Source organism: Cnephaeus nilssonii (assembly GCF_951640355.1).
Source record: "Cnephaeus nilssonii genome assembly, chromosome: 1".
NCBI lineage: Eukaryota > Metazoa > Chordata > Mammalia > Chiroptera > Vespertilionidae > Cnephaeus > Cnephaeus nilssonii.
This window is the reverse complement of record NC_137072.1, coordinates 115,143,481-115,168,983: the sequence shown is the minus strand read 5'-3', so window position 1 is coordinate 115,168,983 and position 25,503 is coordinate 115,143,481. Positions and strand designations below refer to the sequence as shown.

The following is a 25,503-nucleotide window of genomic DNA, read 5'->3' as shown; positions in this document are numbered from 1 at the left end:
TCCCGAGGCCCCTGCTGCTCTGGCCGAGCTCCAGGCCGTGCCCAGCCCTCCCCTGCCCCCGCACCCTGCGCCCCTGCGCCCCTGCGTGTACAGACTCTCGCAGCCTGCACACCTTCCCCATGTCTCAGAGCCTCCATTGCCCCCTCCCCAGGCCGCCCCTAAGTCCCTGCTACCTTCTCCCCATTGGGCGGGAAGGTCATTTCCTCTCAGAAGACTCCCTGACCTCATGGGAGCCCATGATGGCGTGACCCCCCTCCGGGGCCCCCGTTCTCACTGGGACAGGCCTGGCCGCCTCTCCTCCACCGCTCGCCTTCTTCCCCGTCACCAACCGGGCCCATCCGGCCCCAAATCCCGGTCCCAGCCACGGCGGTGACACACCTGGGCGGCGAGCAGGGGCCTCGCCTGGGAGGGCTGGGGAGGCGCTGCTGCTCCGGGAATAAATGCACGTAAGGTGATATTTGCACCACGGCCCCTGGGGAATGGAGACTTCTAGCCGGAGGGACCACCGCAGGGCAGTGCTGGCTGTGACTACAGGGACGGGAACCCGGGGCAGGGCAGGCCCGGGGCCGTGTGCATCGGGCAGAAAACCATGACAGAAGATGGCGCTTATTGCTTGCCTGCTGCATGCCTGGCCCAGTGCTACATTCCCTGCGAGCTTCTACTGGTTCCCTACAAGGACCCGCAGGATTCCTCATCCTCGCTTTGCAGATGAGGAAACTGAGGCAGGGGGCAAGGCCGCTCACCCAAGGAAGCAGCGAGGTGCGCGCTTCGCCGCCGCCCTGGCAGCTGCTGGCGGCATCTGACGCGCTCTGGGCGTCACGGTGAGGGTTACGGGGAAGGCAGTCCCTATGGGAAGATAACTTACTTGCTTCATATTTTAAAAGTGATTTCCCAGCTAGAACTCCATTGACGCTGGCAGGTAGCTACAGGGATCAGCGTCCTTGTCCCCAAACCCGCAGTCCGCAGGGGCAAGGCCTTGCCCGGGTCACACACTTTGCGGTTTCTAGCGCGGGCCGCTCCGAGCCCTGGTCCCGGAAGGACGGGCCACTCCGAGGACAAACCCAGGCCCGGGAGGAGCTTGGGGAGGTGTTTCTGCTCAGGGTCCCGGGGGAAAGGAGATGAAAAAGGACTGTGGTTCGCCCGGCCAGCGTGGCTCAGTGGTTGAGCGTCGACCTATGAACCAGGAGGTCACAGTTCAATTCCCGGTCAGGGCACAGGCCCGGGTTGCAGACTGGGATCCCCAGCGTGGGGCGTGCAGGAGGCAGCTGATCAACGATGCTCTCTCATCATTGGTATTTCTCTCTCTCTCTCCCTCTCCCTTCCTCTCTGAAATCAATAAATATATATTTTTAAAAAGGACTGTGGTTTGCCAGATAAGCAGGGCCCACTGCAGATGTCATCCCCCACCCTCCCGTTCTTTTTAGCAAGAGTGCACATGGCACTGCCAGGCGCCGGGCACTGGGCTGGCGAGCTGACAGGGGAGACAGACACAGGTGGCCAGTGGTGGCTGGCTGCTCCAGCAGGGGCCAGCCAGAGGCTGTGGCCTGGCCCGGAGGGTAGCGGGGAGGCTAACGCCAGGAGATTAAGTCACAGTCTTTAATTTGCCAGCGTCGGGCTGTTATTTTAGAGCTGAGACCTTGTTCTGGGTGACAGCGGCGTCAGGAATGCCGGGCGCTCTGCCCCGCAGTGTGAGTAGAGCGACCCCTGGTGGCCGTGACTGGAATCTTTCATTGTTTAGGGAGTGCTGGCCGCCCCTCCCTGTGCTGGCCTGCGTTTGGGCAGAAATGCTATTTCACCTTTGACCCTCACGCCCCGCAGCAAGCGGGGCCTTTGAAACACCGTGCCGACAGTGTGAGAACTAAAACACAGGCGGGAGCTGTGACCTACAACTGATGTAAAAGGCCAGATGACAGGCAGTCACCTTACACGAAAGGTCAGTCCCGTTCCATTAGTTGGGATTACAAGTAGGCCCAACCTCGAGATGGCGTGTCATTCTGTATGTGTCTCAGACGTTACAAGACCCTCAGCGCGTTTCCTCGTTGGTAAGCATCGGAAACGACCCGGATGCCCCCCGGGGGCCTGGCTAAGTGAAGGCAGTCCGTATTCCGGGGACCATCAGGCAGTGCGAAACACCACGACGCAGGAGAGCTTGCGAGGAAACGGTCCTTCAAACACATCACGGGAAAAGCACGGAACCAGAACCGGCGCTCTGTGGAGACAGCCTCCTGGCTGTGGGACGGAAGTAAATGTGTCTGCACAGACGAGCCCAGCAGGATAGTCTCGCACGTGAACGACGCTGTGTCTGGATCTCACGGAGTTCCTTGTTTTCTTCCTTATCTTTCAAAGTAAAATGAAAGCGAAAACCTTGCACAGTGACAGGCCAAGGCTCCCGTGAGTGGGGGAAGCAGGAAGGGTTGACAAGAGGGGGCGGAGAGGTGCGGGAAGGGGAGAGAGCCTGGATCCAGGTCAGAGCCCCGAGCTCGGTCCTGTCCTCCCACGGTGTGCGCTGTGTGGCCTGGGACAAGCCACTCTCCCTCTCTGAGAATGGATCTCATCACTTGTGGAGTGAAAGGGGTGTAGCGGCGTGTTTTTGGATGCCCTCCATTGGAGGAGAGGTGCCCGAAGCAGGTGGCAGGGTACAGGCTCTGAGCAGGAGGGAGAGGGTCTGTGGGAGGAGCAGAGATGGGGTGGGAGGAGCGGACTGAGCCGGGTGGGGGTGGGCTTCCCCTCCAGGGCAGGGGGAACCATGGAAGGCCGGAAACAGGAGAGCAGCCTGCCCCGCTTCCAGTTCAGTGGGGGTGCTGGGAGGTGAGCGTGTGGAAGGGCGGGGCTGAGACTGAGGTGTGTGTGTGTGTGTGGGGGGGTGCCCAGCAAGCAGCAGGCGATGAGCACCCGCCCCCAGGAGTTACGTGCCAGCCAGGCAGAAGGAACAGCAGACGCAGGCGCGCAGAGGCAGGCCAGCCAGGGCCGGGTGGGGAGGCGGCTGGGGGAGAGGCCACTGTGATGGGAGCCAGGGCCAGGGTGAGGCGTGTCCGTCAGCCCGTGACCCCATGGTGGCCTCCAGGGCCTGTCTCAGCACTGGAGCCTGAGGGAGCTGGGGCGGCCCCGAGCAGGAGGCCCAGCGAGGGGTTGATGCAGGGTCTGCTGGGAGCAGGGCAGCACCCGGGGGACAGGGGAGGGGGAGGGGCATTACCTGTTCACCTCTGTTCCTCGCACCTGGAACAACACCTGGCACATCGTAGGAACTTGGTAAATGTTTGCCCAGAGACGCATAGGGAGTCTGAGACACCTGCCTGTCTGCAGGGTCTGTCTATGCATCCGGCTATCACACATGCGTCAAGCACCTACTGTGTGCTAGGCTAAGGTGCGGGTACAGACCCGATGGAGCCAAGTTCCCCTCCAGAAAGAACTCAAGGTCTGGTGTGGGCAGACAGGGCTGTAGTCCAGGCTGCACGGGACAGGCTGCACGGGACAGGGCTGCACGGGACAGGGCTGCACGGGACAGGGCTACATGGGACAGGCCTGCACTGGACAGGGCTGCATGGGACAGGGCTACACGGGACAGGCTGCATGGGACAGGCTGCACGGGACAGGGCTGCACGGGACAGGGCTGCATGGGACAGGGCTGCATGGGACAGGGCTGCACGGGACAGGGCTGCATGGGACAGGGCTGCACAGGACAGGGCTGCACGGGACAGGCTGCACGGGACAGGCTGCACGGGACAGGGCTACACGGGACAGGGCTACACGGGACAGGCTGCACGGGACAGGGCTGCACGGGACAGGGCTGCACGGGACAGGGCTGCACGGGACAGGGCTGCACGGGACAGGCTGCACGGGACAGGGCTACACGGGACAGGGCTACACGGGACAGGCTGCACGGGACAGGGCTGCACGGGACAGGGCTACACGGGACAGGGCTGCACAGGACAGGCTGCACGGGACAGGGCTACACGGGACAGGCTACACGGGACAGGCTGCACGGGACAGGGCTGCATAGGACAGGGCTGCACGGGACAGGGCTACACGGGACAGGCTGCACGGGACAGGCTACACGGGACAGGACTGCATGGGACAGGCTGCACAGGACAGGCTACATGGGACAGGCTGCACGGGACAGGCTGCACGGGACAGGGCTGCACGGGACAGGCTACACGGGACAGGCTACACGGGACAGGCTGCACGGGACAGGGCTGCAGGCCAGGCCACGGGCCTCTGCTCCCTGAGCCTCAGTTTCCCCTGGGTTCCCACTGCATCCAGTGGGAGGGACGCATGGGGACCGGCTTGGATGGACACTCAGCTCGTGGTTCCGTGTCTTCCTGAAGGACGCCTGGGGCCGTGTCCAGGACGAGTGGCTGCTCCTGCCCTGGGAGGAGGCGCTGGAGGCCTGCGGACGCCCAGGCTGGCAGACACCTCCCCACCCCGACGGGGCCCCGGGACCACGCGCCTCCGCAGGTATGTGGGAGCCACGGTGCGTGGAGCCTGGGGCGTCTGTGTGGACACCCCCCTTCGGGCTAGCTCCCTTACATCACCCTGAGGATGCAGGGGTGGCCGTCCCGACTGCAGACAGGAAGCGGGCTCAGAGAGGTGGCGACCCCGCTCAGTGTCACACGGCTGGTGAAGGGGTCGGAGCCCGCAGTGCCCATGACACGCGTCCAGCACGGGCCGCAGGCCCCTCAGGCGATTGTCCCCCCTGAAGGCCGAGCTCTTCTGTCCCCATCCACACCCCAGTGACCGCCAGGCCTGGGAGCTGCTGGCCTTAGCAGCCCCTTGTCCCCACCTTGTCCCCAACGGGAACCGTGTCCCTGATGACAGGCTCAGCCACGGCTCCCAGGGTCCCTGCTGCACACGCACTGCTCCCGGGAGCCCCAGGGACACCTGTCCCCTGGGTGTCTGTGGGGTCCGCAGCTCCCCAGGCCAGGTGAAGCGTGCACAGGAGGGTCATATATCCCATCAGCCACTCACCCCAAGGCCCACTTCCCCTCCCGCCCCCTTCCAGGGAGCTGCACTGACCAGCAAACAAGGTCAAAGTCGTCCTTGGAAGGCACGGGTCTGCCTGCAGGAGCCCAGAGCCGGCTCCTTGGTCCGCACACCAACCGTGGGGGCGGAGGTGGGATGGCGGCCCCTGTGGCCCGTGAGGAAGCCGGGAGGAAGGTGGCGTGGGCTGTGTCACCTGCACGAGCTCTGTGGTTAGAAGTGGCTGCCAGACGCAGACCCACTGCGCGCAGGGTCGGTCGCTTCCCATCTCGGAGCTCCTGGTTCCTCACCCGGAGGGCGATGGTGATCCCCAGGCCTTCGGGATGTGAAGGGTGTGAGTCAGAGGGCAGGGCCATCAGTCCCAGCAGCAGGGGCAGGGCCACTGGCGACAATCCTGGGCAGGGTCCTAGGAGGGTCTTTCTAACCCCGGGTCCTGTCCTTCCCCAGGCCAGCCGGCCGAGGTGCCCTGCGCCCGGGGTAGCGTCGAGGCTGGACGAGGCCCCTTGGAGCTGGTGCCCGGCCTGGGGACTGCAGCTGGGCTCCTGGGAGAGCTGGTGGCTCCTGACCACGGACGGGTAAGGAGAGGCCTCCTGTGTGCCCAGGTGCCAGCTGGGTCTGACAGCCCTGTGTGTGCCCTCCCTGCGGGAAGTGGGAGGAGCGGGTAAAGACCCCCAGCTGTGTGCCAGGCCCAGCTGCCACCTGTCATGCCTCATCCCATGGAAACTTCCGACCAGCTGGGAGGCAGGAGCCACGCCCCTGTTCTGCAGAGTGGGCTCTGGGACCCCAAGAGCTGTGATTCCCCAAGGCCGCACAGCCCTGGGCTGGACCCGAGCTCTGGCTCTGCAGCCCACACTCCGCCCATCTGTCCCCCGAGGGTCAGGAGCCGACCCCCTCCCCCAGCCCCCCGGCCCTGCCTGGCTCGCTTTGAGGCCCAGCGTTTCCTGAAAATGAAGGGCAGAGGCACGTGAGCAGAGCTCAGGCCGCTCCGCCTGGCTGGCTCTGGGGCTCAGCAGAGGGTCTTCCCTGCTTCTTCCTTCATTCACTGAGGCACTGTGTGCGTGTGTGTGTGCACGTGCGTGTGTGTGCACGTGTGTGCACACACACGTGTGTGCGCCTGTGTATGTATGTGCACGTGCGTGTCTGTGCATGTGGGGGGGGGGTTAGGAGGGCTTCATGGAGGAATTGGCGCCCCCTCCATCCAGGCGGCAGGATGGAGTTAGACAGGAGGACAGGGGCGGGCGGCGCAGGGGCGGCGGGTGGGAAGACTGGCCAGCCCGTGGCAGGGCGGCCGTGGTCACATGTGAGCCCGAGGGCCCCTCCCTCCCTGCAGGCCGAGGCCCAGCCCAGGCTGGGTCAGTTCTGTGAGCGGGGCCAGTCCTCCCCTCTGAAAAAGAACGGAATAAAGACGGTAAAATGCACTTGAAGGTATCTCTGGAGCACCCATGTGCCCGGCACTCTTCCAGGCCAGGGCCCCTGCCTGGGAAGCAGTCTGCACCCCGCCGCCCCCAGAACCTTCCGGACGCTGCCCCGTTCTGCATCCCTGCTGTGCAGGATGGCAGCCGCGCAGCACTCGACACGGGCCCTGGGGCCGCAGAACCGAGCGCTGACTCTCGTTGCGTTTCCCCCTGGAAGCCCCGTAGGCCCGTGGCCCCCGCGCCGGACAGGGCGGGCGGAGGAGGAGCTGCGCCCTCGCACAGACTCACGGGGTGGGGGCGGGCGGGGGGGGGGCGCCGTGCGGGAGAAAGCGGCTTCAATGGCAGGGAGTGGACGTGCTCGGGGGGGGGGCCTTTCTGAGGAAGCACCTTGTGAGGGGAGATGAACGGAGCCAGGGGTGAGCCAGGAGGGCTCTGAGCGAAGGGCATTCTGGGCAGAGGGCAGAGCAGGTGCCCAGGCCCTGGGGTGCGTTAGGGAGGCCTATGTGGCTGGTGAGGAAGCCCCGGGACATGAGGAGACGGGGTAGAGGGGGTATGTGGCGGAGGGGGCTGATTCCCACCTCTCCTCTCTTCCCTCCTAGCCTGCTCCGGCTGAGCCCGCCCCGCACGGACAGACGCTCCTCCTGCTCTGTGGCTGCCCCTCGGGGCAGAGCGCCGACGCCTCCCTCCTCCCCGCGGAGCTGGCCTGGATCCCCGCGCAGCGGCCAGCAGCCACCGTGGCCCAGGAGTCCCTCCTCCTGGTGCAGACGTCTGTGCTCCCGCCCTGGGGGCCCGCCGGTGGCCCCGCTGCCCTGCTGCTCCAGGCCGTGTTTCCAGAACCCCAGGTCCAACAGGGGCTGGACGCTGGGCCCCTGCCTGCACCCCTAGCCGTGGGACAGTCTTGCTGGAACCACCCCCCGACAGGGAGCCACGGAGCCCCCCTCTGCCGGGAGACCCCACAGACTCCACCCCACCGCTTTCCTGGGACAGGGCCCGGCGATCGGAGCGGCCCGTGGGAGGAGGGAGGAGGAGCCGCGGAGTGGAGAGCCGAGGCGTGGGAGGCGAGCAGGACGTGGGGCAGGAAGGAGGAAGACCTCGGGGACAGGTGCCAGGGGCGTCAGGAAAGCCAGGAGGACCCCAGCGTGGAGGACGGTGCTGGCGCCCTGGGAGGCCTGCGGAACACACGTGGGGCTTCCGGGCCCCCGGCCGCCACCTCCTGCCCTCGGCCCGGGTGGGAGCTCCCCCCACCTCTTCCGCAGGGGGAGGCCGCCACGGCCACCGAGGGCCCCTCGTCCCTGGGCAGCAGGCGGCGGGCGGAAGGGCACGTGTGGGGGCTCCTAGGAGGCTTTCCATCGGAGGAGGAGGAGGAGGAGGAGGAGGAGGAGGAGGAGGAGGGGGGGGAAGAGGCCTCCGCAGCCGCCTCCTTCAGGCCTCACGGTGCCAAAGGGCCGTCTCCACCCGGCGCTCAGCTCCCCGCGGAGGACGGGGCCCCCAGGAGCCCCCAGGGCCACGAGGACAGCCCCCCGTGGGCCATCACTGCCCCGCTGCTGCTGGAGGAACGCCCCGGGGATGGGGGGCCGGGCCAGGAGCAGCCGCTGTGTCTGGAAGGATCCAGCGTGGGCGCCAAGGAATGGGAGGTGGAGGAAACCCTCTTCCTCGGGGGAGAGGGCGGTTTGCTGCCGCCTCCCACACGGGCCTTCTCACCCGCTGGAGCCCAACCCGCCAGGCCCCCGACGCCTCCGAGGCCCCCGAGGTCCCCACGCGAAGGACAGACCGGGCCCGCGCTCACAATAGAGGCGTTCGCTGAGGAGATGGAGGCCTGTTTCCTGCAGCTGTCGGTCCTGAGGCGTGGGAGCGGGGGCTGGGGGCGCGCGGCGGCCCCGTTGGCGGGGGAGGACGGGGGCTCTGCCGGGAGAGGGCGCGGTGGCCAGGAGCACGCAGAGGCTTTGGAGACTGGTCCCGCGAAGGCAGCAGGCCCCGAGGGGAGTCGTGAAGATGTGAGGCCAGGAGAGACCGAGGCCCTGGGCACTGGCCACGTTCTCCCAGGGGCGGGGCCTGATTCGGGGGACCTGCGCCCCGGCCCAGGGGGGCCCTCGGAGCTGGGCCAGAGCCCCCGTCCGCCACCGAGGGCCCTGGAGCGCGCCAGGAGCCGGTTTCGTCGGCTGGTCTCCGGACTGAAGGAGGAGAGGAGCCGCGTTTTACAGGACAACGCCCGGCTTCGGCGAGACCGGGAGCGATGCCACGGAACCCTCCGGGCCCTCCGGACGCAGAGCGAGAGGCAGGCGGGCAGAGTCTCTGCGCTCGAGCGGGACAACGGGGCGCTGCTGGGCGATGTCTCCCGCCTGCGCGGGGAGCTGGACCAGTACCTGCAGCTCCTCGCCGACCTGGAGGACTGCAACGGGAGGAGCTACCTCCGGATCTCCGAGCTGGAGGAGGAGAACGAGAGCCTGCGGCGGGGGCTGGGCCGGCTGCAGACGGCCGTGTCCGCGGGCGCCCGGCGGTGCCGGGGCCTCATGCAGGACGCCGCCCAGGAGAACCGGGAGCTCAAGGCGCTGATCTCGGAGCTCGGGCTGGGCTACAAAGAGCTGGTCAGGGAGGTGGTGCTGGGGATAGAGGACATGATCGGGGCCCTTCGAGGGGAGAACGCGCACCTGCTGCACAGGATCCGGGTCCTGGAGAGGGAGGTCGCCCTGGGGGTGAGCTCAGACGCGGGGCATCTCCGGGGAGCAGAGCAGCGCCCCCAGGGGAAAAGCCAGGTGGCGGTGGACCAGGTGGGCGCCGTGGACATGGTGGGCTCCGTGGACATGGTGGGCGCCGTGTACCAGGTGGGCGCTGTGGACATGGTGGGCGCCGTGGACATGGTGGGAGCCGTGGACAAGGTGGGGGCTGTGGACAGGGTGGGCGCTGTGGACATGGTGGGCGCCGTGGACAAGGTGGGCGCCGTGGACAAGGTGGGCGCCGTGGACAAGGTGGGCGCCGTGGACAGGGCGGTGCAGGCGAGTCCGCCCTCAGAGCCGCTGACGGCAGGAGCCCCCGGGCCGCCCTTGGAGAAGGACACGGGTCTGCCTGGAGGAGAGAGGGTGGGCCCTTCCGCGGGCACAGAGAGTCCCAGGCGTGGAGCCGAGGCGGCCACTCCTCCGCTGGTCGGGAGAAGGGCCGGTGTGGGTGTCCTGCCGGGAGACATCCGTGGGACGGGAGTGGAAGAGGCCGCGGTGGGGAAAGAGGAGGATGGACCGCGGCGCTCTGCGGGCCCAGGGCCGGCGCTGACGCCCCTGGGCAGCGGCCACCAGGTAGGTTGACTCTGCGTAGCTGCCTCATCTCCTCTTGCTAACGTTCTAGACTGTGCCCACCCCCTCACGCATGCCACCCACCCTCCTGCAGCTCGGAGAGGAGGCGCAGCCGCCACCGCCATTGACCGGTGAGAACACACAGGCCCGGGGAGTCAGTGAGCGGTGTCTGGGCTAACCTGAGCACCCAGCAGGCCAGAGCCGCGCGCACCGCGTCTTCAGCATCCTCTCGTGGCATGGACAGCTGCTCCTGGCGTGGCCAGAGGGAGCAGAGCCACAAAGATACAGACTGAATTTTATATAGAAAGTAAGCCCTAGCCAGTTTGCTCAGTGGGTAGAGCGTCAGCCTGCAGACGGAAGGGTCCTGGGTTTGATTGTGGTCAAGGGCACATGCCTGGTTTGCAGGCTCGATCCCCAGTAGGGGGCGTGCAGTAGGCAGCCGATCCATGATTCTCTCTCATCATTGATATTTCTATCTCTCTCTCCCTCCCCTTCCTCTCTGAAGTCAATAAAAATATATATAAACAAAGGAAAGAAACATAGATATGTGGACATGCGTGTATGTATGTGCACGCCTGGGTGTCTACATAAATGCTCTTAAAAATAAAAATGTAGACTCCAGGCCACCGGGGGCAGCAGCATCCCAATTACTTAACCACAGTTCCCACGGCCTCCCTCTCCTCCCACCCGCTGTGTGGGACCCACAGTGTGAGTTTGCACGGGTTTAATAAAACTGTTTAGCCCGGCCGCATGGCTCGCCTATGAACAGGAGATCAGGGTTTGATTTCCGGTCAGGGCATATACCGGGGTTACAGGCTCCACAGCCGGTCGATCTCATCATTGATGTTTCTTTCTCTCTCTCTCTCTCTCTCTCTCTCTCTCTCTCTCTCTCTCTCTCTCCCCCCCCCCCTTCCTCTCTGAAATCAATAAAAAAATATAGTTTTAAAAGAAAGCTGTTTAAAACGCAGTATCTTCTGCTTTCTACAAATGCTCTATGAAGCGTCCCTGTAAGGAGCCGCTCACAGTTGGGTTTGAACATGAAACTCCACTCGCCTCCCTGTGCTCAGGGCAGTGGTGACCGCCCGGCAGCTGTCAGTCAGACTCCGAAATGCCGTGCTGTCCCCGTGCCTTTGAAAATACAGGTGAAAGAGGTTTTTTAGAAAATAATGTTTTAAGATGTTACTGTCAGACCTCAGTTTCCCAGACCTGCGCCCGACATCCACCCTGGAGAAGCCCAGCACGGGCCACGCACTCACACCCACATGATATGAGCGCGTGTGTAAGAGCACAGAGCGAAGGGGAAGAACACACGTGGGTCGTGATGATGGTGATGCCGGCTCATAGGATTAGGAGTGATTTCTGCTCCTTTACCTTCTCGAAGTTTTTAACTGTTAGGAAAACATAAGCAGAAAAAAACCTGCCCTGCCCGCTGTTGCCCAGTGGTTAGAGCACGGGCCCCGAGCACTAAAGGGGCTCGGGTTGGATTCCCGGTCACGGGCACCTACCTCGGTTGCGGGTTCGATCCCCAGTCCCAGGTGGGGCGTGTCCGGGAGGCAGCCAGGAGATGCGTCTGTCTCACATTGTTGTGTGTGTGTCTCTCTCTTTCCCTTCCCTTCCCCTCTCCCTAAAAGTCAACGGAAACATTATTCTCGGGTGAGGACCCACGACGAAAAATGCATTGGCGAAGGCCCATTCCTTGGCAGGTAAGCTGAGACTGTCACTGAGTCTGTGTCCCGCAGCCCCCGGGCGCCGAGGCCGAGGCCGAGACCGCGGAGGAGGCCCTCCGGCTGCGTGTCCGGCGGCTCCACCACCAGGTGCTGACCCTGCAGTGCCAGCTCAGGGACCAGGCGTCTGCGGGCCGGCAGCTGCAGGCGGCCCGCGACCAGGCCCTCCGTCGCCGGGACCAGCTCCAGGGCCAGGTAGGCGGGCAGGGCGGCCTCTCTCGTGAACCGGGGGCCCCACCCTCCGGGAAGTTTTGAGAACGGAAAAAGGAACCGGGTCAGCTCTCACCGGCCGTTTCCAGCAACTGGTTAGTATTGATCAGATTGACAAAGTACCGGGCAGCATAGAGAGAAAACCTCCATGCAGCTCACCTGTCCATTCTAAAAAGAACGCAGATCCGGTGGCATCCGACCTGTTCAGGGACCTGTCTGTGTGGTGGAGACGTGAACCTACACAGGTGCTGAAACTGTATAGAGCCCGGTACACAGACACAGATACACACAGACACACAGATAGACACACACAGACACACACACATACAGACACAAACACACGTACACACACAGAGACACATAGACATACACATATACACAGACATAGATAGACATAGACACATAGACACATATACACAGACACACACACACACACACACACACACACAAGTACAAGCAAGCTGGAAACACCTGAATGAAGCTGGTGGAGTGTATCAATATAATGAACTGACATTATTTGGTGGCAAATGCTCCCTTCAGGGGAAGCCAGCGAACTATCTGGGGGTCTCTGCATGACTTCTTACAGCTGCATGTGAAGCTGTAATTATCTCCGTTTTAAAAAGGTGCTCCTTGGAGATGCGTAGATCTTTGGAGAAAGTCTGTTCAGACCCTCTGTGCATCTTGTAGTTGCCTTTTGCTGTTGTTGAGCTGTAAGAATTTGCTGTATGTCATGTCCCTTGTTCGGGATCTGATTTGGAAATGCCTTCTCTCGTCTGTTGTCTTTTCACTCTTTTCTCGTTGACTTTGTGACTGGAAACAGCCGGTACACAGCTCACGGCAACGGAGTCAGGCCGTTTCCTAAACCGAAGCAGAGAGAAGTTTACCCCACGCCTGCCAATCACCGAGCGCCTCCCAGCGTCAGACAGTCCGCTAGGAGCTGGCCTTTTACTCTGGGCTTATCAGAAAGGAGCCGCAATACAGATACAGTGGTCACTGGTCTGCAGATAAAGGAGCAGGGACAATATGCATTTTCAAAATAAGAATTAGTTAATGAATTATGTTTCAGCCTCATGATCAAATAACAGGCAAGATTATAAAAGGACGTGATCCATTTGTGTTGACATGGAAATCACACCACGATATTAAATCAAAGGAAAAAAAAACAAGATGAGCCCTAGCCGGTCTGGCTCAGTGGATAGAGCGTCGGCCTGTGGACTGAAGGGTCCCGGGTTCGATTCCGGTCAAGAGCACATGCCCGGGTTGCAGGCTCTGTTCCCATTGCGAAGCGTGCAGGAGGCAGCCGACCAATGTGTTTCTCTCACATCGATGTTTCTCTCTGTTTTTCCCTCTCTCTTCCACTCTCTAAAAATCAGTGGAAAAATATCCTTGGGTGAGAGGATTAACAACAACAACAATAAAACAAACAAAACAAAACAAAAAAACAAAACAAAACAAAACCAAGATGCAAGGCATTCTGCATGAGGCTTCATTACACCCCACACACATTCTATTCCGGGCGTGTGCTTAGGGCTCAGAGAGGTGGGAGGAGGAGAAGGACTTTTGCTCGTGGGGACAGGAGAGTGAGTGAGAACTCGGACGCCCTCCGTGGAACGGCCTGTATGCTGTGGGTCAGGCACTCGAGTAGGCCTGGCCGGGCAGTTCTGCCCCACAGGCACCCGGATCTCTTGGTTTAGCCGGCGCTGGGCGGGGCTAGAAGGCCCAGGTGGCGTCTCTCCGTGCCTTGCCCCTCTGGCCAGATGGTAGCTCTGGTGCACAGTCCTGGGGTGCTGACTGGGTGCCAGGCCTGGTCCTCATTCACGGAGTCCTGGCTGCAGTCACCACCCCTGCATGTGCACTAACGTTACCCACAGATGGGAGAATGGAGGCAGAGAAAGTGGCTCGCACAGGCCACCGTTCCAGGGAGTGGCCGGGCCGGGAACCCGCAGGGGTAACGTGGCGCCAGGGGCTCTGGCACCTGGCGGGGACCCGGGAAGGCTTCCTTCCTGAGGGAGGGGCGGCGGAACTGGCGTGGGGCTCGCTCGCCCATGCTCAGGGCGCCCCTGCTCCCGACCCTGCCGAGGTGACAGGTGACGGGAGAGGCCGTTCCCCCGAGACTTCCTGTGGGAGAGGAGGGGACACAGCCGGCCTGGGTGAGCCACCCGCGGGGAGGCAGGGGCGGGGGACAACGGCTCAGCCCTGTCAACACGTGTCTTCTCCAGGTTGACGAACTTCAGAGAAAGCAACACGAGGCCAACTTGGCTGTGACCCCTCTGAAGGTAACACGTTCGTGCCGCCAACAGAGAAGGCCTCTCAGAAAAGCTTGTTTCCCATCAGAGGTGTGACCCTCTGTGTCCTGTGAAAGTCCTGGGAGGGAGGGTGACAGAGGGCGCTCACTCCCAAACCCGCTGACTCTGGCGCGCGCCTGGGCTCATTCCCAGGAGGGCTGCGCACAGGCGGGGCTGGGGGGTGTGCAGAATAGGGAGCCGATGCCCCAGCCCCTGGACGCCCTGTGTCCGAGGACCCACCGGCTGCGTCTTCGTCCCACAGGCCAAGCTGGCCTCCCTGGTCCAGAAGTGCCGGGACAGGAACCACCTGCTCACACACCTGCTGCGGGAGCTGAGCCGCCACGGGCCGGCCGATCGCCTGCTCTGCCAGACGGTGCGCAGCATGGTAGACGACGTGGCGCTGGCCGAGTACACCGCCACCTTCCTGCCTCCCGGGGCCCCAGAGGTCAGTTCCCAGAGACACCCCTGTCCCTCTTCCTGTGGGGCTGTGGGCAAGTGACCCGGTCCACCTGCCTGGCCTGCACTGTCCCCCCTTTCTCCCTCTGCCCCCGACCCCCCGGGGAACACGCCCCAAATGCCTCCTCTGTGCCCGCACCTGTGCTCGGGGCTGGCGTGGGAAGGGGGTGTGGCCATCCTTACCCTTAACGTGCAGGAGACAGACGCACCAACAGCGGCTTGAGCTCAGTGTCACATAGCACTGTGCCGTTCTTCACCAGACGGCTCTCCCGTGTGCCTCAGGACCTTAGTACATGCCGCTTCCTCTGGCAAGATCCTTGTTTGCCCTCCAGCCTCCAACCCATCCTTCGGGGCCCAGGGAGCTTGCTCTGAATCCCCCAGACCACAGAGTTAGCCACCCTCCCTCTGTCCTCCAAGGCACGTGGATATGCCTGAGGGGTCACTTGGGAGGAACTTTCCCCCTGATGTGGCGGGAGTTTGGTTGGCACCTCTCTGCAGGGGCCAGAGCCGCTCCACAGCCATCTGTCTCCCTAGTATAAGGTGACCAGATCGTCCCGCTTTTGGCAGGACAGTCCCGATTTTTAACAATTTGTCCCGTGTCCCACGGCGTTTTGGGACGCGGGACAAATTGTTAAAAATTGGGACTGTCCCGCCAAAAGCGGGACGATCTGGTCACCTTACCCTAGTACCTTGCACAGAGAAGCTGCTCAGGGCATTTCCAGGTGAATGAATGAATAATGAGTTAAATGAATGAGGGTCTTCTCCTCCTGCTCAGTGAAAGAGGAAACAGGCTCAGAGAGGTTGGGAGTCTCACTCAGGGTCACACAGCCCCAGGTGATGGCAGTCCGTTCTGCCCCAGGTCTGGGAAAGGTGCTCCTGGGTCTGCCTGGCCCTGAACAGCAGTCCTGGCATCTGTGTGCGCAGCACCCACGGGTGCTCAGCCGAGCCTGCCCACACCCGCTTGCATGTGCACACACACACAGACACACACACTCACACACACAGGTGTGCAGCCCCGTTCCGAGGACCAGCCAGCAATGGTGTGCGGGTGCAATGCAGCTCCTGCTGTGGGCGCAGCGGCCCTGGTCTCCGGGCTCCTGCTCTCGGCAGCTGAGCCCCAGGCCTGCGTCTCCCCTCTGCCTCCTCAGCCCGGCCTCTGCAAAGCCCATCTTCTCCATCCGTCCTGCCCCACGGCCTGCAGAGAGCCTCGGCTGACCCTGGTCCAAGCCCCACACACGGAGAAGATGGAGACCCGGAGGCCGCGGGCCTGCTCGGGGCCACACGGCGACGTGGTGCAGAGCAGCCTTTGAGTCCACCGCCTCAGACCCCAGCCCGTGCTGGTCCCTTCCCACCGCTCCAGGCCCGAGAGTGCTGAGGGGCGCGGCCAGCATGCTGTTGGAATGGCTGGCGCAGTTGACTGAGGCCAACTGAAGCCAAGTTTCAGGGCCTGAGACCAGGAGGAGTCTGTCACCTGGGGGGAGGAGTCAGGCAGGGAGAGCCCCGCCCTCCAGGGCTGCTCCAGTCCTGCGGGCTCTGAAACCAGAACTGGGATGGCCACTGGGATTGCACTGGCTGACCTACGGTGCCCAAGTTCACAGAGACTGATGTACAAACCCGCACACGAATGTGTTCGTTTCCTCTGGGAAACAGAACGACGCACAGCTGAAGTATCCAGTGTGGGGATGGGAAAATGTCAGCATGGCCTCCCCTCTAGTGGAGTCATGGGAATTCAGGCTCACTCATTCATTCATTCATTCATTCATTCATTCATTTGTTAGTGGTGCGCATTTATGATCGGAGGTTGCTTGGGAGCCTAGGATGGGGATAGGGAGCGTCAGGTGCCCTCATTGATGTATTATTTCCTGGGAGGAGGGGCTCCTGTTCTTGGACACGTCTCCCCGTGGGCCGGGGGTCCCCACAGACCTTTTGAAAGGCCATGGCCAGTTATAAGCTTCCACCCCCTCCTTCTGAGGTGACTGAGTCTGCGGACCTGTCTTGCTTTATTTTACAATCCATCTCTCTAAGAATAACCCCGTTTTCACGATCGGGGGACGCCTCCCCGATCCCCCCACAAACCACAAAACCCAGCTCTGCCACTTCATCCCACAAACGTTTACTGAGCACAACCGGAGCTGGTCTTCCTTGGGGGAGTCGGGGGCTGGGCCACAGCCCGGGGGAGGGGGTGAGCGGCCCGAAAGCTGCCCTGCGGCCTCCCCCTCGGCCCCCACTCTGCCTCTCCCCTCCTCCTCCTGGAAAGGTCCCGCTCTCCGCCGGGGCTCAGTAACAAGACCCGGACCCGGGCCTGCAGAAGTGGAGGCTCCTCTAAAACGCCGCAGCGAGACCCAGCGCCCTACACCCCCTCACTCATCAAACCAGCAGCCCGGGCTGGGCCTCCGGGGACCCAGGCGATCCTGTTCTCTTTAGCGCCTGCCTTTCAGGAAGTTTAGAATATTCCCCAAAAATGTCCGTGGGGGGCGGGGCCTTAGGGCGGGGCCTGATCTGCCTGCTCTCCTGGGGGGCAGTTGGCAGACCTCCGCTCTCATTTGGTTCTGACAAAACCCTGCAAGTAGATGGAGGGGGCGGGCTGGGTCACCTGACCTGGCCAGTGAGCGGCGGGCAGCTTCACCTGCGCAGGCCTGGCCCGGCCTCCCCCGCTGGCCGGTGGGCAGGAAGCTGGGGAGGACTCTGCGTGCGGCCCTGCTCTGTCCGGTCGTCACCTGTGTAAGCTCCCTCCCGGTCATGCAGGGTAACTGCTGGGATGTCTCTTCTTCCAGACCCGCCGCCACCCCGCCGGGGAGCCGGAGACGCCAGCGGCTGGGACAGGTCAGTGCGGCTCGGGCAGGACCAGCCCTGGGCTCTGACCTGCCAGGGGGAGGGGCAGGGAACACCCATGTCAAGTGCAGACAAGGAGGAACTGAGCCGCTCCCCCTCCCTTTCCTGCTCACGCTGCCTTCCCGCTTCACAACTCAGGAGAACAGGTTAGGAAAATGCTGCCGCTGCAGAATGGTCCAGCTCCCCAGCCCGCAGTTCCCCATATTCACCTGAAAATAAAAAGCCTTTTAAGGCGAGAGGCAACAGGCACTCCTGTGAGATCAGTAAGAATAGCTGTTCCGGTTCAGACGGCAGCGTGGGGGGCGTTACCTTCAGGTAACTGCGCTCCTCTTGAGACCTGCTCAGGGAGCCGCTCTTATGAGGTCTGTTCTGACCAGCTGGGTGACCTTGGATGAGTTCGTTGACCTCTCTGAGCCCCCGATGCTGATCTTCCAAAGGCGGGTAATGTGACCTTTCTCAGGAGTGTCTAGTGCCTGACCCAAGAAGAGATTTGTCCTCAGTTTGTAGCTGGTCTGTTCTCACAGGTGGAGGGGCATGCATTTTGGTGGTCCTGCTTTGGCCATTAATTGGTGTAAGTCTCCTTCCTTGTCTGGGCTCGGCTTCCTCAACCTCAAAAGAAGGAAGTGGGCCGGCCAGTTGGGCTCAGTGGTTGAGCGTTGACTTAGGATCCAAGAGGTCACTGGTTTGATTCCTGGTCAGGGCACATACCAGGGCTGTGGGCTCGATCCCCAGTAGGAGGTATAGCAGGTGTGCAGGAGGCAGCCAATCAATGGTTCCCTCTCATTGATGTTTCTATTCTCTATCTTTCTCCCTTCTTCTTGCTCTAAAATCAATAAAATACATGTTTTAAATAAATAAATGAAAGAAAGAAAGGAAGAAGGAAGAAGGAAGGAAGAAGGAAGGAAGAAGGAAGGAAGGAGGAAGGAAGGAAGGAAGGAAGGAAGGAAGGAGGAAGGAAGGAAGGAAGGAAGGAAGGAAGGAGGAAGAAGGAAGGAAGGAAGGAAGGAAGGAAGGAAGGAAGGAAGGAAGGGGAAGGAAGGAGGAAGGAAGGAGGAAGGAAGGAAGGAAGGAAGGAAGGGGAAGGAAGGAGGAAGGAAGGAGGAAGGAAGGAGGAAGGAAGGAAGGAAGAAGGAAGGAAGGAAGAAGAAAGAAGGAAGGAAGGAAGAAGGAAGGAGGAAGGAAGGAAGGAAGGAAGGAAGGAAGAAGGAAGAAGGAAGGAGGAAGGAAGTGTACTAGGTTGACTGAGTCACTTATTCTTCCCGCATCACTGGGAGGCTGCCATGCGCTCCCAGGCAGGTGCTGTTTACAAAGATGAGCCGGTCCCAGAGCAGAAGGAGCCCGAGGCCAGGCAGGGGAAGGCGAGGCAGGAAGGCAGTGTTTAGGCTGCCCAAGACCATGACAGAACCATCAGAGGCGTGTGGAGGAGGCGCGTAGAGAGTTCCAGGCCCCTGAGAGGGCCTGATCACGGGCGTGGGGATGTGGGAATGAAAAGGGTTAGGACAAGGCTCAGAGACGTGTTGACTGGACCTCTGGTGGAGGCCTGACTGAGACCATCCTCTTCCAGCTCAGAGCGCTCTCCTGAGTCCTGACATGGACAGCGCCCTCCCAAGACCGTGGAGTCCGGAGCCCTGGCCCGTGACTGCGGCGGAGTGGCCAGCACAGACAGCGCGACTGGGTCCTCCGGAGGTGAGAGGACCTTCTTAAATAAACTTCCCATGGGAGGTGTGTCACACACACAGAGGGCACCCGCGGCAGTGGGCAGCTCCGTGAATATCCCAGGGCGCCCCACACCCGTGAGGGCATCACCAGGCCAAGAAGGAGAAAATGGCCAACACCACGAAGACTGGTTTCCTCGCCTCGGCTCTTTCTATTTCTATGTTTTTATTGGTTTGAGAGAGAGAGAGGAAGGAAGAGGGAGAGAGAGATCGAAACATCAATGAGAGAGAATCATGGATCGGCTGCCTCCTGCACGCCCCCTACTGGGGATCGAGCCCACAACACTGGGGCACGGGCCCTGACGGGGAATAGAACCAGCGACCTCTTGGTGCAGGGGACAATGCTCAACCACTGAGCTACACTTTGCTGGGCTAAGTTGTGTTTCTTATTAAATCCTGTGTTCTGTGTCTGGTTGTTTTTCAGTGAGTGCTGGACACTGTGTATGGAAACTTGTGCAAAAATCATAATTTGAGGTTGAGCTTGATATTGTCTGTATCCAGAGAGGATTCCTGCAGCTTCTGACAGGCAGCTGGGCCGGTGCAGACCTGCCTCACATCAGCTGCTTCCGTGCTTAGGGCGTCTGCTTCCTGTCTTGTTCACGCTTATTCCTAGGGCAGAGCCTTCAGGATCCTAGGCAAAGCCTGTGGCCTTCCCCGTGGCCCCTGGAGCTCTGCTTGGCTTCCACACTCAGCTGCCACCCTCACGTGCAGACCCCGCCTTCACCGGCGGCGGAGGGGACAGGCGGCCTCCGGGGCTGTGCCAGCTATTCCTGGCTTCTCTCCTGCTTCCAGCGATCGCCCCACAAACCCGCGCATTCCCCGGAGCTCTCAGCTGGTGCAAAGAGCTCTTCTGTTGTATTTCGTTCCGCTCTCCCCATTGTACTTCCTGGAGGTTTGGTCCAAAATGCCCCACCCGGTCAGAGCCGGAGCAGTTCTCTGAATTCAGAGAAAACGGACGTGACGAATTCTGAGCTGCCGAGTCTGACCGGCCTGCGTTCACATCCCAGCTGTAATTCAGGGGATGCGGGCGGGTTCCCTCGTGCTCCTAACTCCCCTCACTGGGAACAGGGCTAATGCCGCTGCTAGGAGGTGGAGGCAGGTAAGCAGGGCTGAGGACGACTCTGGAACACGAGAGGCACTGCCCAGCACGAGGGACGTGTCCAGTGGTGGCAGCTCCTGTCGCTGACCTGGAACGCTTTTCCCTGGCCGGTGGCTTTCATGGCCAGTCACGTGCCTACAGGCTCACTACCCAGGAATAAGGCCTTCTTTCCAGCTTGGCTCCTTCTCTAGGAGAATTACCTCTGACATTCGATCTTTGACCTGTACCATCTCGGGCAGGTAGAAGGCAAAGAAAGGAACAGCACCCGCAAAGACGGTGGGCGTGTGCCTGTGAATTACGGAGGGGGGGGGTGGGTGCTACAAGCATCAAATGTGGCTGCTGCGTGCAGTGCGGGGTGCAGACAGGGGGCTCGGAGGCCTCAAGGACGCTGCTGATAAGAACAGAGTGAGACAGAGCCTCCCCCCCAGCCCCGCCCCTCGTTTCTTGAATGCTCCCAGGTGCCCGGCTTGTGTGTGCAATGTGTTAGCTTATCCCAGTGGTCGGCAAACTCATTAGTCAACAGAGCCAAATATCAACAGTACAACGATTGAAATTTCTTTTGAGAGCCGAAAACCGACTTCTGCGCATGGGCCACGAAGTTTCAATCGCACTGTACGTGCGCGCCCGCACGTGGTCTTTTGTGGAAGAGCCACACTCAAGGGGCCAAAGAGCCGCATGTGGCTCACGAGCCAGTTTGCTGACCACTGGCTTATCCAGTACTCACCTGGCCCACCACGTGGCTCTCATCATTAGCTCAATGTTACCTGTGAGAAAGGGGGTGGGGGCACAGGGAGGTGGATCGCTGACCCCAGGTCACACAGAGAGTACGTGGCACAGCTGGGGTTCCACCCGGGGCAGCCTGGCTCTGGAGCTGGTACGCTGGTCATCATGTGGCCCGATGGTGCTGGGCCGTCATTGGTGGGGGATGGGGGATAGGAGAGGTCCCGCCCGCCTCCCTGGGTGCGCCGATCTGGAGTTCCGTGAGGGGGAACCTTTTGAGGGAGTAGGTAGAGCACAGATGAAATCAATGGAGGAATCCAAAGAGCATCTAACCCTCCTGGGTCCGAGGTTCTCACTGGATGTCACGGACGGAAACGCTTCCTTTATTGGACGTGATCTCAAGTCCACAGGACACGTTAGCTTCTTTGTGGTTAGATGGCAGCTGTCCCTTGGACGTTTTGCTCCCGTCCCAGGCTTCACAGTACCGGGTCCACAGGCAGCTTCAGAAAGGCCTGATGGGATGGAGAACAGGAGGGGGCGGGGCCTGCGGGGCTGTTTCTCTGGAAGGCCCTGCAGGAGCCTGGTTCTCACGGCCACACCCCATGCCCCACGCCGCACGCCCTGCAGCTTGGCTCTGTCCGCTGTGATGGGCGTGGAGGACGGGGCTTTCTCCCTGGGACTGCAAGCTGGGTTTCTGGATTTCTGAGCTTCCTGCGGAGAAATCCAATTTGTTAAGTAACGACACCAGGGAGTGGTGGCCTCTAAGCAAAACGAGGTCATAGTTGAAGGGCAGTACCTACATTTGTCACATGTCGCCGTCATTTTATGGTTGAGCTTAGAGAGGAAGAAAGGAAGGTGGGGGAGCCTAAAACATTCAAAATTATCCTGAAAGGGCTGGCAAGCCTTGGATGATTGAGTAATGTTGATCTCCCACCGAAGACCCTTCATCCCGCCCCGTGCCCCTCGACACAACAGCAGACGGTAGCGGCGAATAGCGCAGGCTGGGGAGCCATGCAGCCTGGGTTCAAAACCTCGCTCTGCCTCCTTAGTAGCTGTGTGGCCTTGGGCAAGTCACTGAACCCTCTGGGCCTCTGTTCCTTCATCTGTGTAATGGGATAATGTTACTTATCTCTTCTGGTTAAAGAGCAAATGGATACACATGCATGAATTGCTTAGGATGATGCCTGGCATGTCATAAGAGCTCAGCAAATGTTCACCGTCATGGGTTGAACCATATGAAATTGCTGATGTCATACCACCCTCTCCCTATAAACTCAGGGTTTCAGATGGTTTAAACTAGTATTATTAGTGCAAGACTAGAGGCCCGGGGCACGGATTCATGCACCGGTGGGGGGCGTGACCTGTGGGGATCGGCCCGCTGTGGGAGCGCCGCTTATCCCGGTCAGCCAAGTGCTGTGGACCCGCCCTCTGAGCGGCTGCTCCCGCTGTGGGAGTGCACTTCCCACCAGGGGGCAGCTCCTGTGTTGAGCATCTTCCCCCTGGTGGTCAGTGCACGGTATAGCGACTGGTCAACTGGTCGTTCTGGTCATTCTGGTCATTCTGGTCATTCTGCTGTTCGGTCGCTGGGCTTTTATATATATAGGTAAAGTTCAGACTCCTTAAGTGGGCGTTGACATTCTACGTACACAAGTGTAGAATGACTTCAGTTTTTAGCAGGTAACAGAATCCTGCCCCAAACCCCGCTCAGACACCACTCCTCCAGCAGGCGTCCCCGCCTCAGGGTGCAATCAGGTTCCCTCCTGGGAGCACCACTGCACCTGAGGCCTCCCTGCCAGCCCCGTGTCTGAAGCATCATGTGCTCGCCTGCCTCTCCCACTGGGCTGGGAGCACCCGTGGGAGGGACTGGCCCAGGTGAGGCACACAGGGGGTGCTCCTTGGTCACCAGCCCCTCCTCCCCTGCTCTGCCTTTCTCAGGCAGCTTCCCCTGACTCGGGAGGGCTGAGCAGGAAACCTGCTCACGGCCACTGCCTCCTGGGACCATGGAGAGCGGGTTGCTCCATGCTGCCTATATCCCTGGTGGCCACGCCTCTCAGAGGCCTGAGCGGAGGCAAGCGGAGGACGCATGACCCGGTGCGGTGGGCCCGCCTGTCATTAGCAGGGAAGGCACTGGGTGAGTGGGAGATGCTGAGCGTGAAGGGCTCACATGAGTGTAATAGCTGCGGGTGGAGATTAGAGAGTCCAGAGCTTTGAAATCAGGGCTGGGCAGGGCAGGGCTGGGCAGGGCAGGGCAGGGCAGGGCTGGGCAGGGCTGGGCAGGGCAGGGCTGGGAAGGGCAGGGCAGGGCAGGGCTGGGCAGGGCTGGGCAGGGCAGGGCAGGGCAGGGCTGGGCAGGGCTGGGCAGGGCAGGGCAGGGCAGGGCTGGGCAGGGCAGGGCTGGGAAGGGCAGGGCTGGGCAGGGCAGGGCAGGGCAGAGCAGGGCAGGGCAGGGCAGGGCAGGGCAGGGCAGAGCAGGGCAGGGCTGGGCAGGGCAGGGCAGGGCAGGGCAGGGCAGGGCTGGGCAGGGCAGGCAGAAGGCTGGTGTCCGGGAGACAGTGGTTCCCTCCTGATGGGAAGGGTCACCACCTCTTGCCACTGGGAACAAGGAGTCTTGCAGAGGACATTGGCTCCGTGGGGCCACCCACCAGGTGTCTGGGCAGGCACCTGGATGACATGGGTGCGAGCCGCCCCCCGCCATCTCCTCTGGCTCACCTGTGCCCAGGGGATGGTGTGGGCCTCGGTGAACTTAGCAGAAGGCCGTGAGCTCAGGTGTGAGGCGTGTTTGTGGTCGGGCACAGAAAGTGCTTGGAAAACAGTAGCTGTCCTCGCCATCTGTCCCTGGGGAACGTGTGGGAGCGGGGGCCGGGAAGCAGAGACCTTTCATGATGCTCTCGCCTCCAGCCTCCCCTGCCTCCGGGGCCGACGCCCGATCCTGGACCTAGCCCGGCCGTGGCCACTGAGGCGCCGGGACTCTCCGAGCAGCGTCTGCGAGACAGAGGCCGAGTGTCCTGCCCGGCCCCCCAGGCCGCCGGCCCCCCGCCCTCCGAGCTGCTGAGCCCCGCCAGGATCCTGGCTTTCCACCGGGAGCTCAGCCGGAGCGTCCGCGGCAGTCGCCGGGTCACTGCGTCACCGTTGGAGCTATGACCCCGCAGCCCGCTCCGGGCCGCCCGCGGGCTCTATTGGAAGCCGAGCCTTCAGGCGCTGGAAGAGATTGGCAGCCGTCGGGGCCCAGGCTCAGCGGCAAGTGGTCCTGCCTTGGGGCCTGTGGTGGTTGTTAGAGCTTGAGGGGAGCCCCGGACGGGCCTTGCCAATGCTGAGCGGTTTGGCTTTGGCAAATGCAGGGCGGCAAAGGGGGTGCTTACTGGACTCTGACCCACCCAGTGCTGGTCCCGGGTTCTCAGTCCGGCCCTGACTTGGTCCCCCGGAGGCAGACTTGGCAATGGCTGGAGATGTTTTTGTTGTCACAACCAGGAAGCTGCTACTGGCATCTCATGGGAAGGAGCCAACGATGCTGCTGAGTATCCCACAATGCACGGCGGCCCCAGGACAGAGCAGCCGCGCCCACAGGTGGGCAGAGCTGGGCGGGAGGCCCCGGGCTGGTCTCACAGCGCCTAGCACTGTCTGCCATGGGAACTGTTTTGTTCCTTTCCTGCCCCTGGGACCCCTCCCCCAGATTTCAAACGATTTCTGTCTACCAGATGAAAGGCTTGCCTGAAGTAATTCTATATTTTGCATTTTAAAACAATAAAAGCCCGTCAGGAATTTCGAATCAGTCCATCCATTCAGCATGGGTGGACACCCAGGATCTGCCAGGCAGCACGTGTGAGGCGGAGAGAGGAGTCCATGTTGGTCCCTGTCCCAGGGAGAGGCACATGCGGACACATCACGGGCAGTCGGTCGGACGTGTGCCGAAGGGCAGGGCCGGTTCTATCTGGCTTCAGGAAGGCATGGCTGGCTGGGCAAGGCCCCGAGGCCCAATGAGGTGGTCAACACCTGGGCGAGGGGGGGAAGGGCGTCACAGCAGAGGGAACAGCATGTGCAAAGGCTCTGAGGCATGCCATGAAGCCCTGGGTGTGCCCCTGGCGGAGGCGGGTGCACAGCAGCTCCCTGCCAAGCCAGCTGCAAGGGGTCGCTGCCTCACCCCCACCCAGCACCCCCCCTTCCCCTAGACCTGGGGGTGGAAGAAGAACCCCCCATCCTGAGGGCAGGGAGCTTGGGCCACACCTGCCCGACCCTCCCCAGGCTCACCCCCCAGAGACCTGGTCCCTCTCCCCGGGAGCGGGCTGGGGAAGGCTGGAGGAAAAGGTCAGTTACCTGCCCGTTCTGCTCCCTCCTGGATGCGTGGCCATGTCGGGTCAAGGAGGCACCAGGACAAGACACTGAGGGCTCCCCCCACCCCCCGGCAGCAGGCAAAACATGGAATTTAAATGAATGTATTTTAACTTTTTATGTTGCATGAAAAGTGCAGAGTTCCACACAGCCTCCCCCAGCTTCCCCGATGTTAACAAAGTTGGCACCTAACCGTAGTACCATGATGGAAACAGATGCCATGGATTCATACGATAAGCAAGGTGATGGAGTGAGCATCAGCCCGCTGCGTGGCCAGCCTCTCACGGAGCCCGCGGGGCCCTGGGGTCCCGCCCATGGGCATCATGTCCACCCACATCTCTGGGTTGATGGGCCCGTGGACCCTCCCATCCACTTGTTCAAGAGACAGTGGGCCGGGCTCTGTGCTCTAAGCTTCACTGGCTTGTCTCATTCTTCCTAAGATGTGAGGTCCTGTACATGT

At 61.6% G+C, this 25,503-nt stretch overlaps 1 protein-coding gene across 1 annotated transcript in view; it reads left to right on the top strand.

Annotated features, from left to right (window-relative positions):
* LOC307095964 (uncharacterized protein C4orf50) overlaps nucleotides 1-23,858 on the top strand; it is a gene marked incomplete at both ends in the record, with an annotated part of 36,377 nt that extends 12,519 nt beyond the window's left edge. The window contains 8 exons of the mRNA XM_079765601.1: nucleotides 4,326-4,455; nucleotides 5,425-5,552; nucleotides 6,992-7,234; nucleotides 7,859-9,679; nucleotides 11,416-11,595; nucleotides 13,830-13,886; nucleotides 14,158-14,340; nucleotides 23,616-23,858. Coding sequence (XP_079621727.1) covers nucleotides 4,326-4,455; nucleotides 5,425-5,552; nucleotides 6,992-7,234; nucleotides 7,859-9,679; nucleotides 11,416-11,595; nucleotides 13,830-13,886; nucleotides 14,158-14,340; nucleotides 23,616-23,858 — 2,985 coding nt within the window. The remainder of the gene's footprint in view (nucleotides 1-4,325; nucleotides 4,456-5,424; nucleotides 5,553-6,991; nucleotides 7,235-7,858; nucleotides 9,680-11,415; nucleotides 11,596-13,829; nucleotides 13,887-14,157; nucleotides 14,341-23,615) is intronic.
* Nucleotides 23,859-25,503: the final 1,645 nt, after the last annotated feature.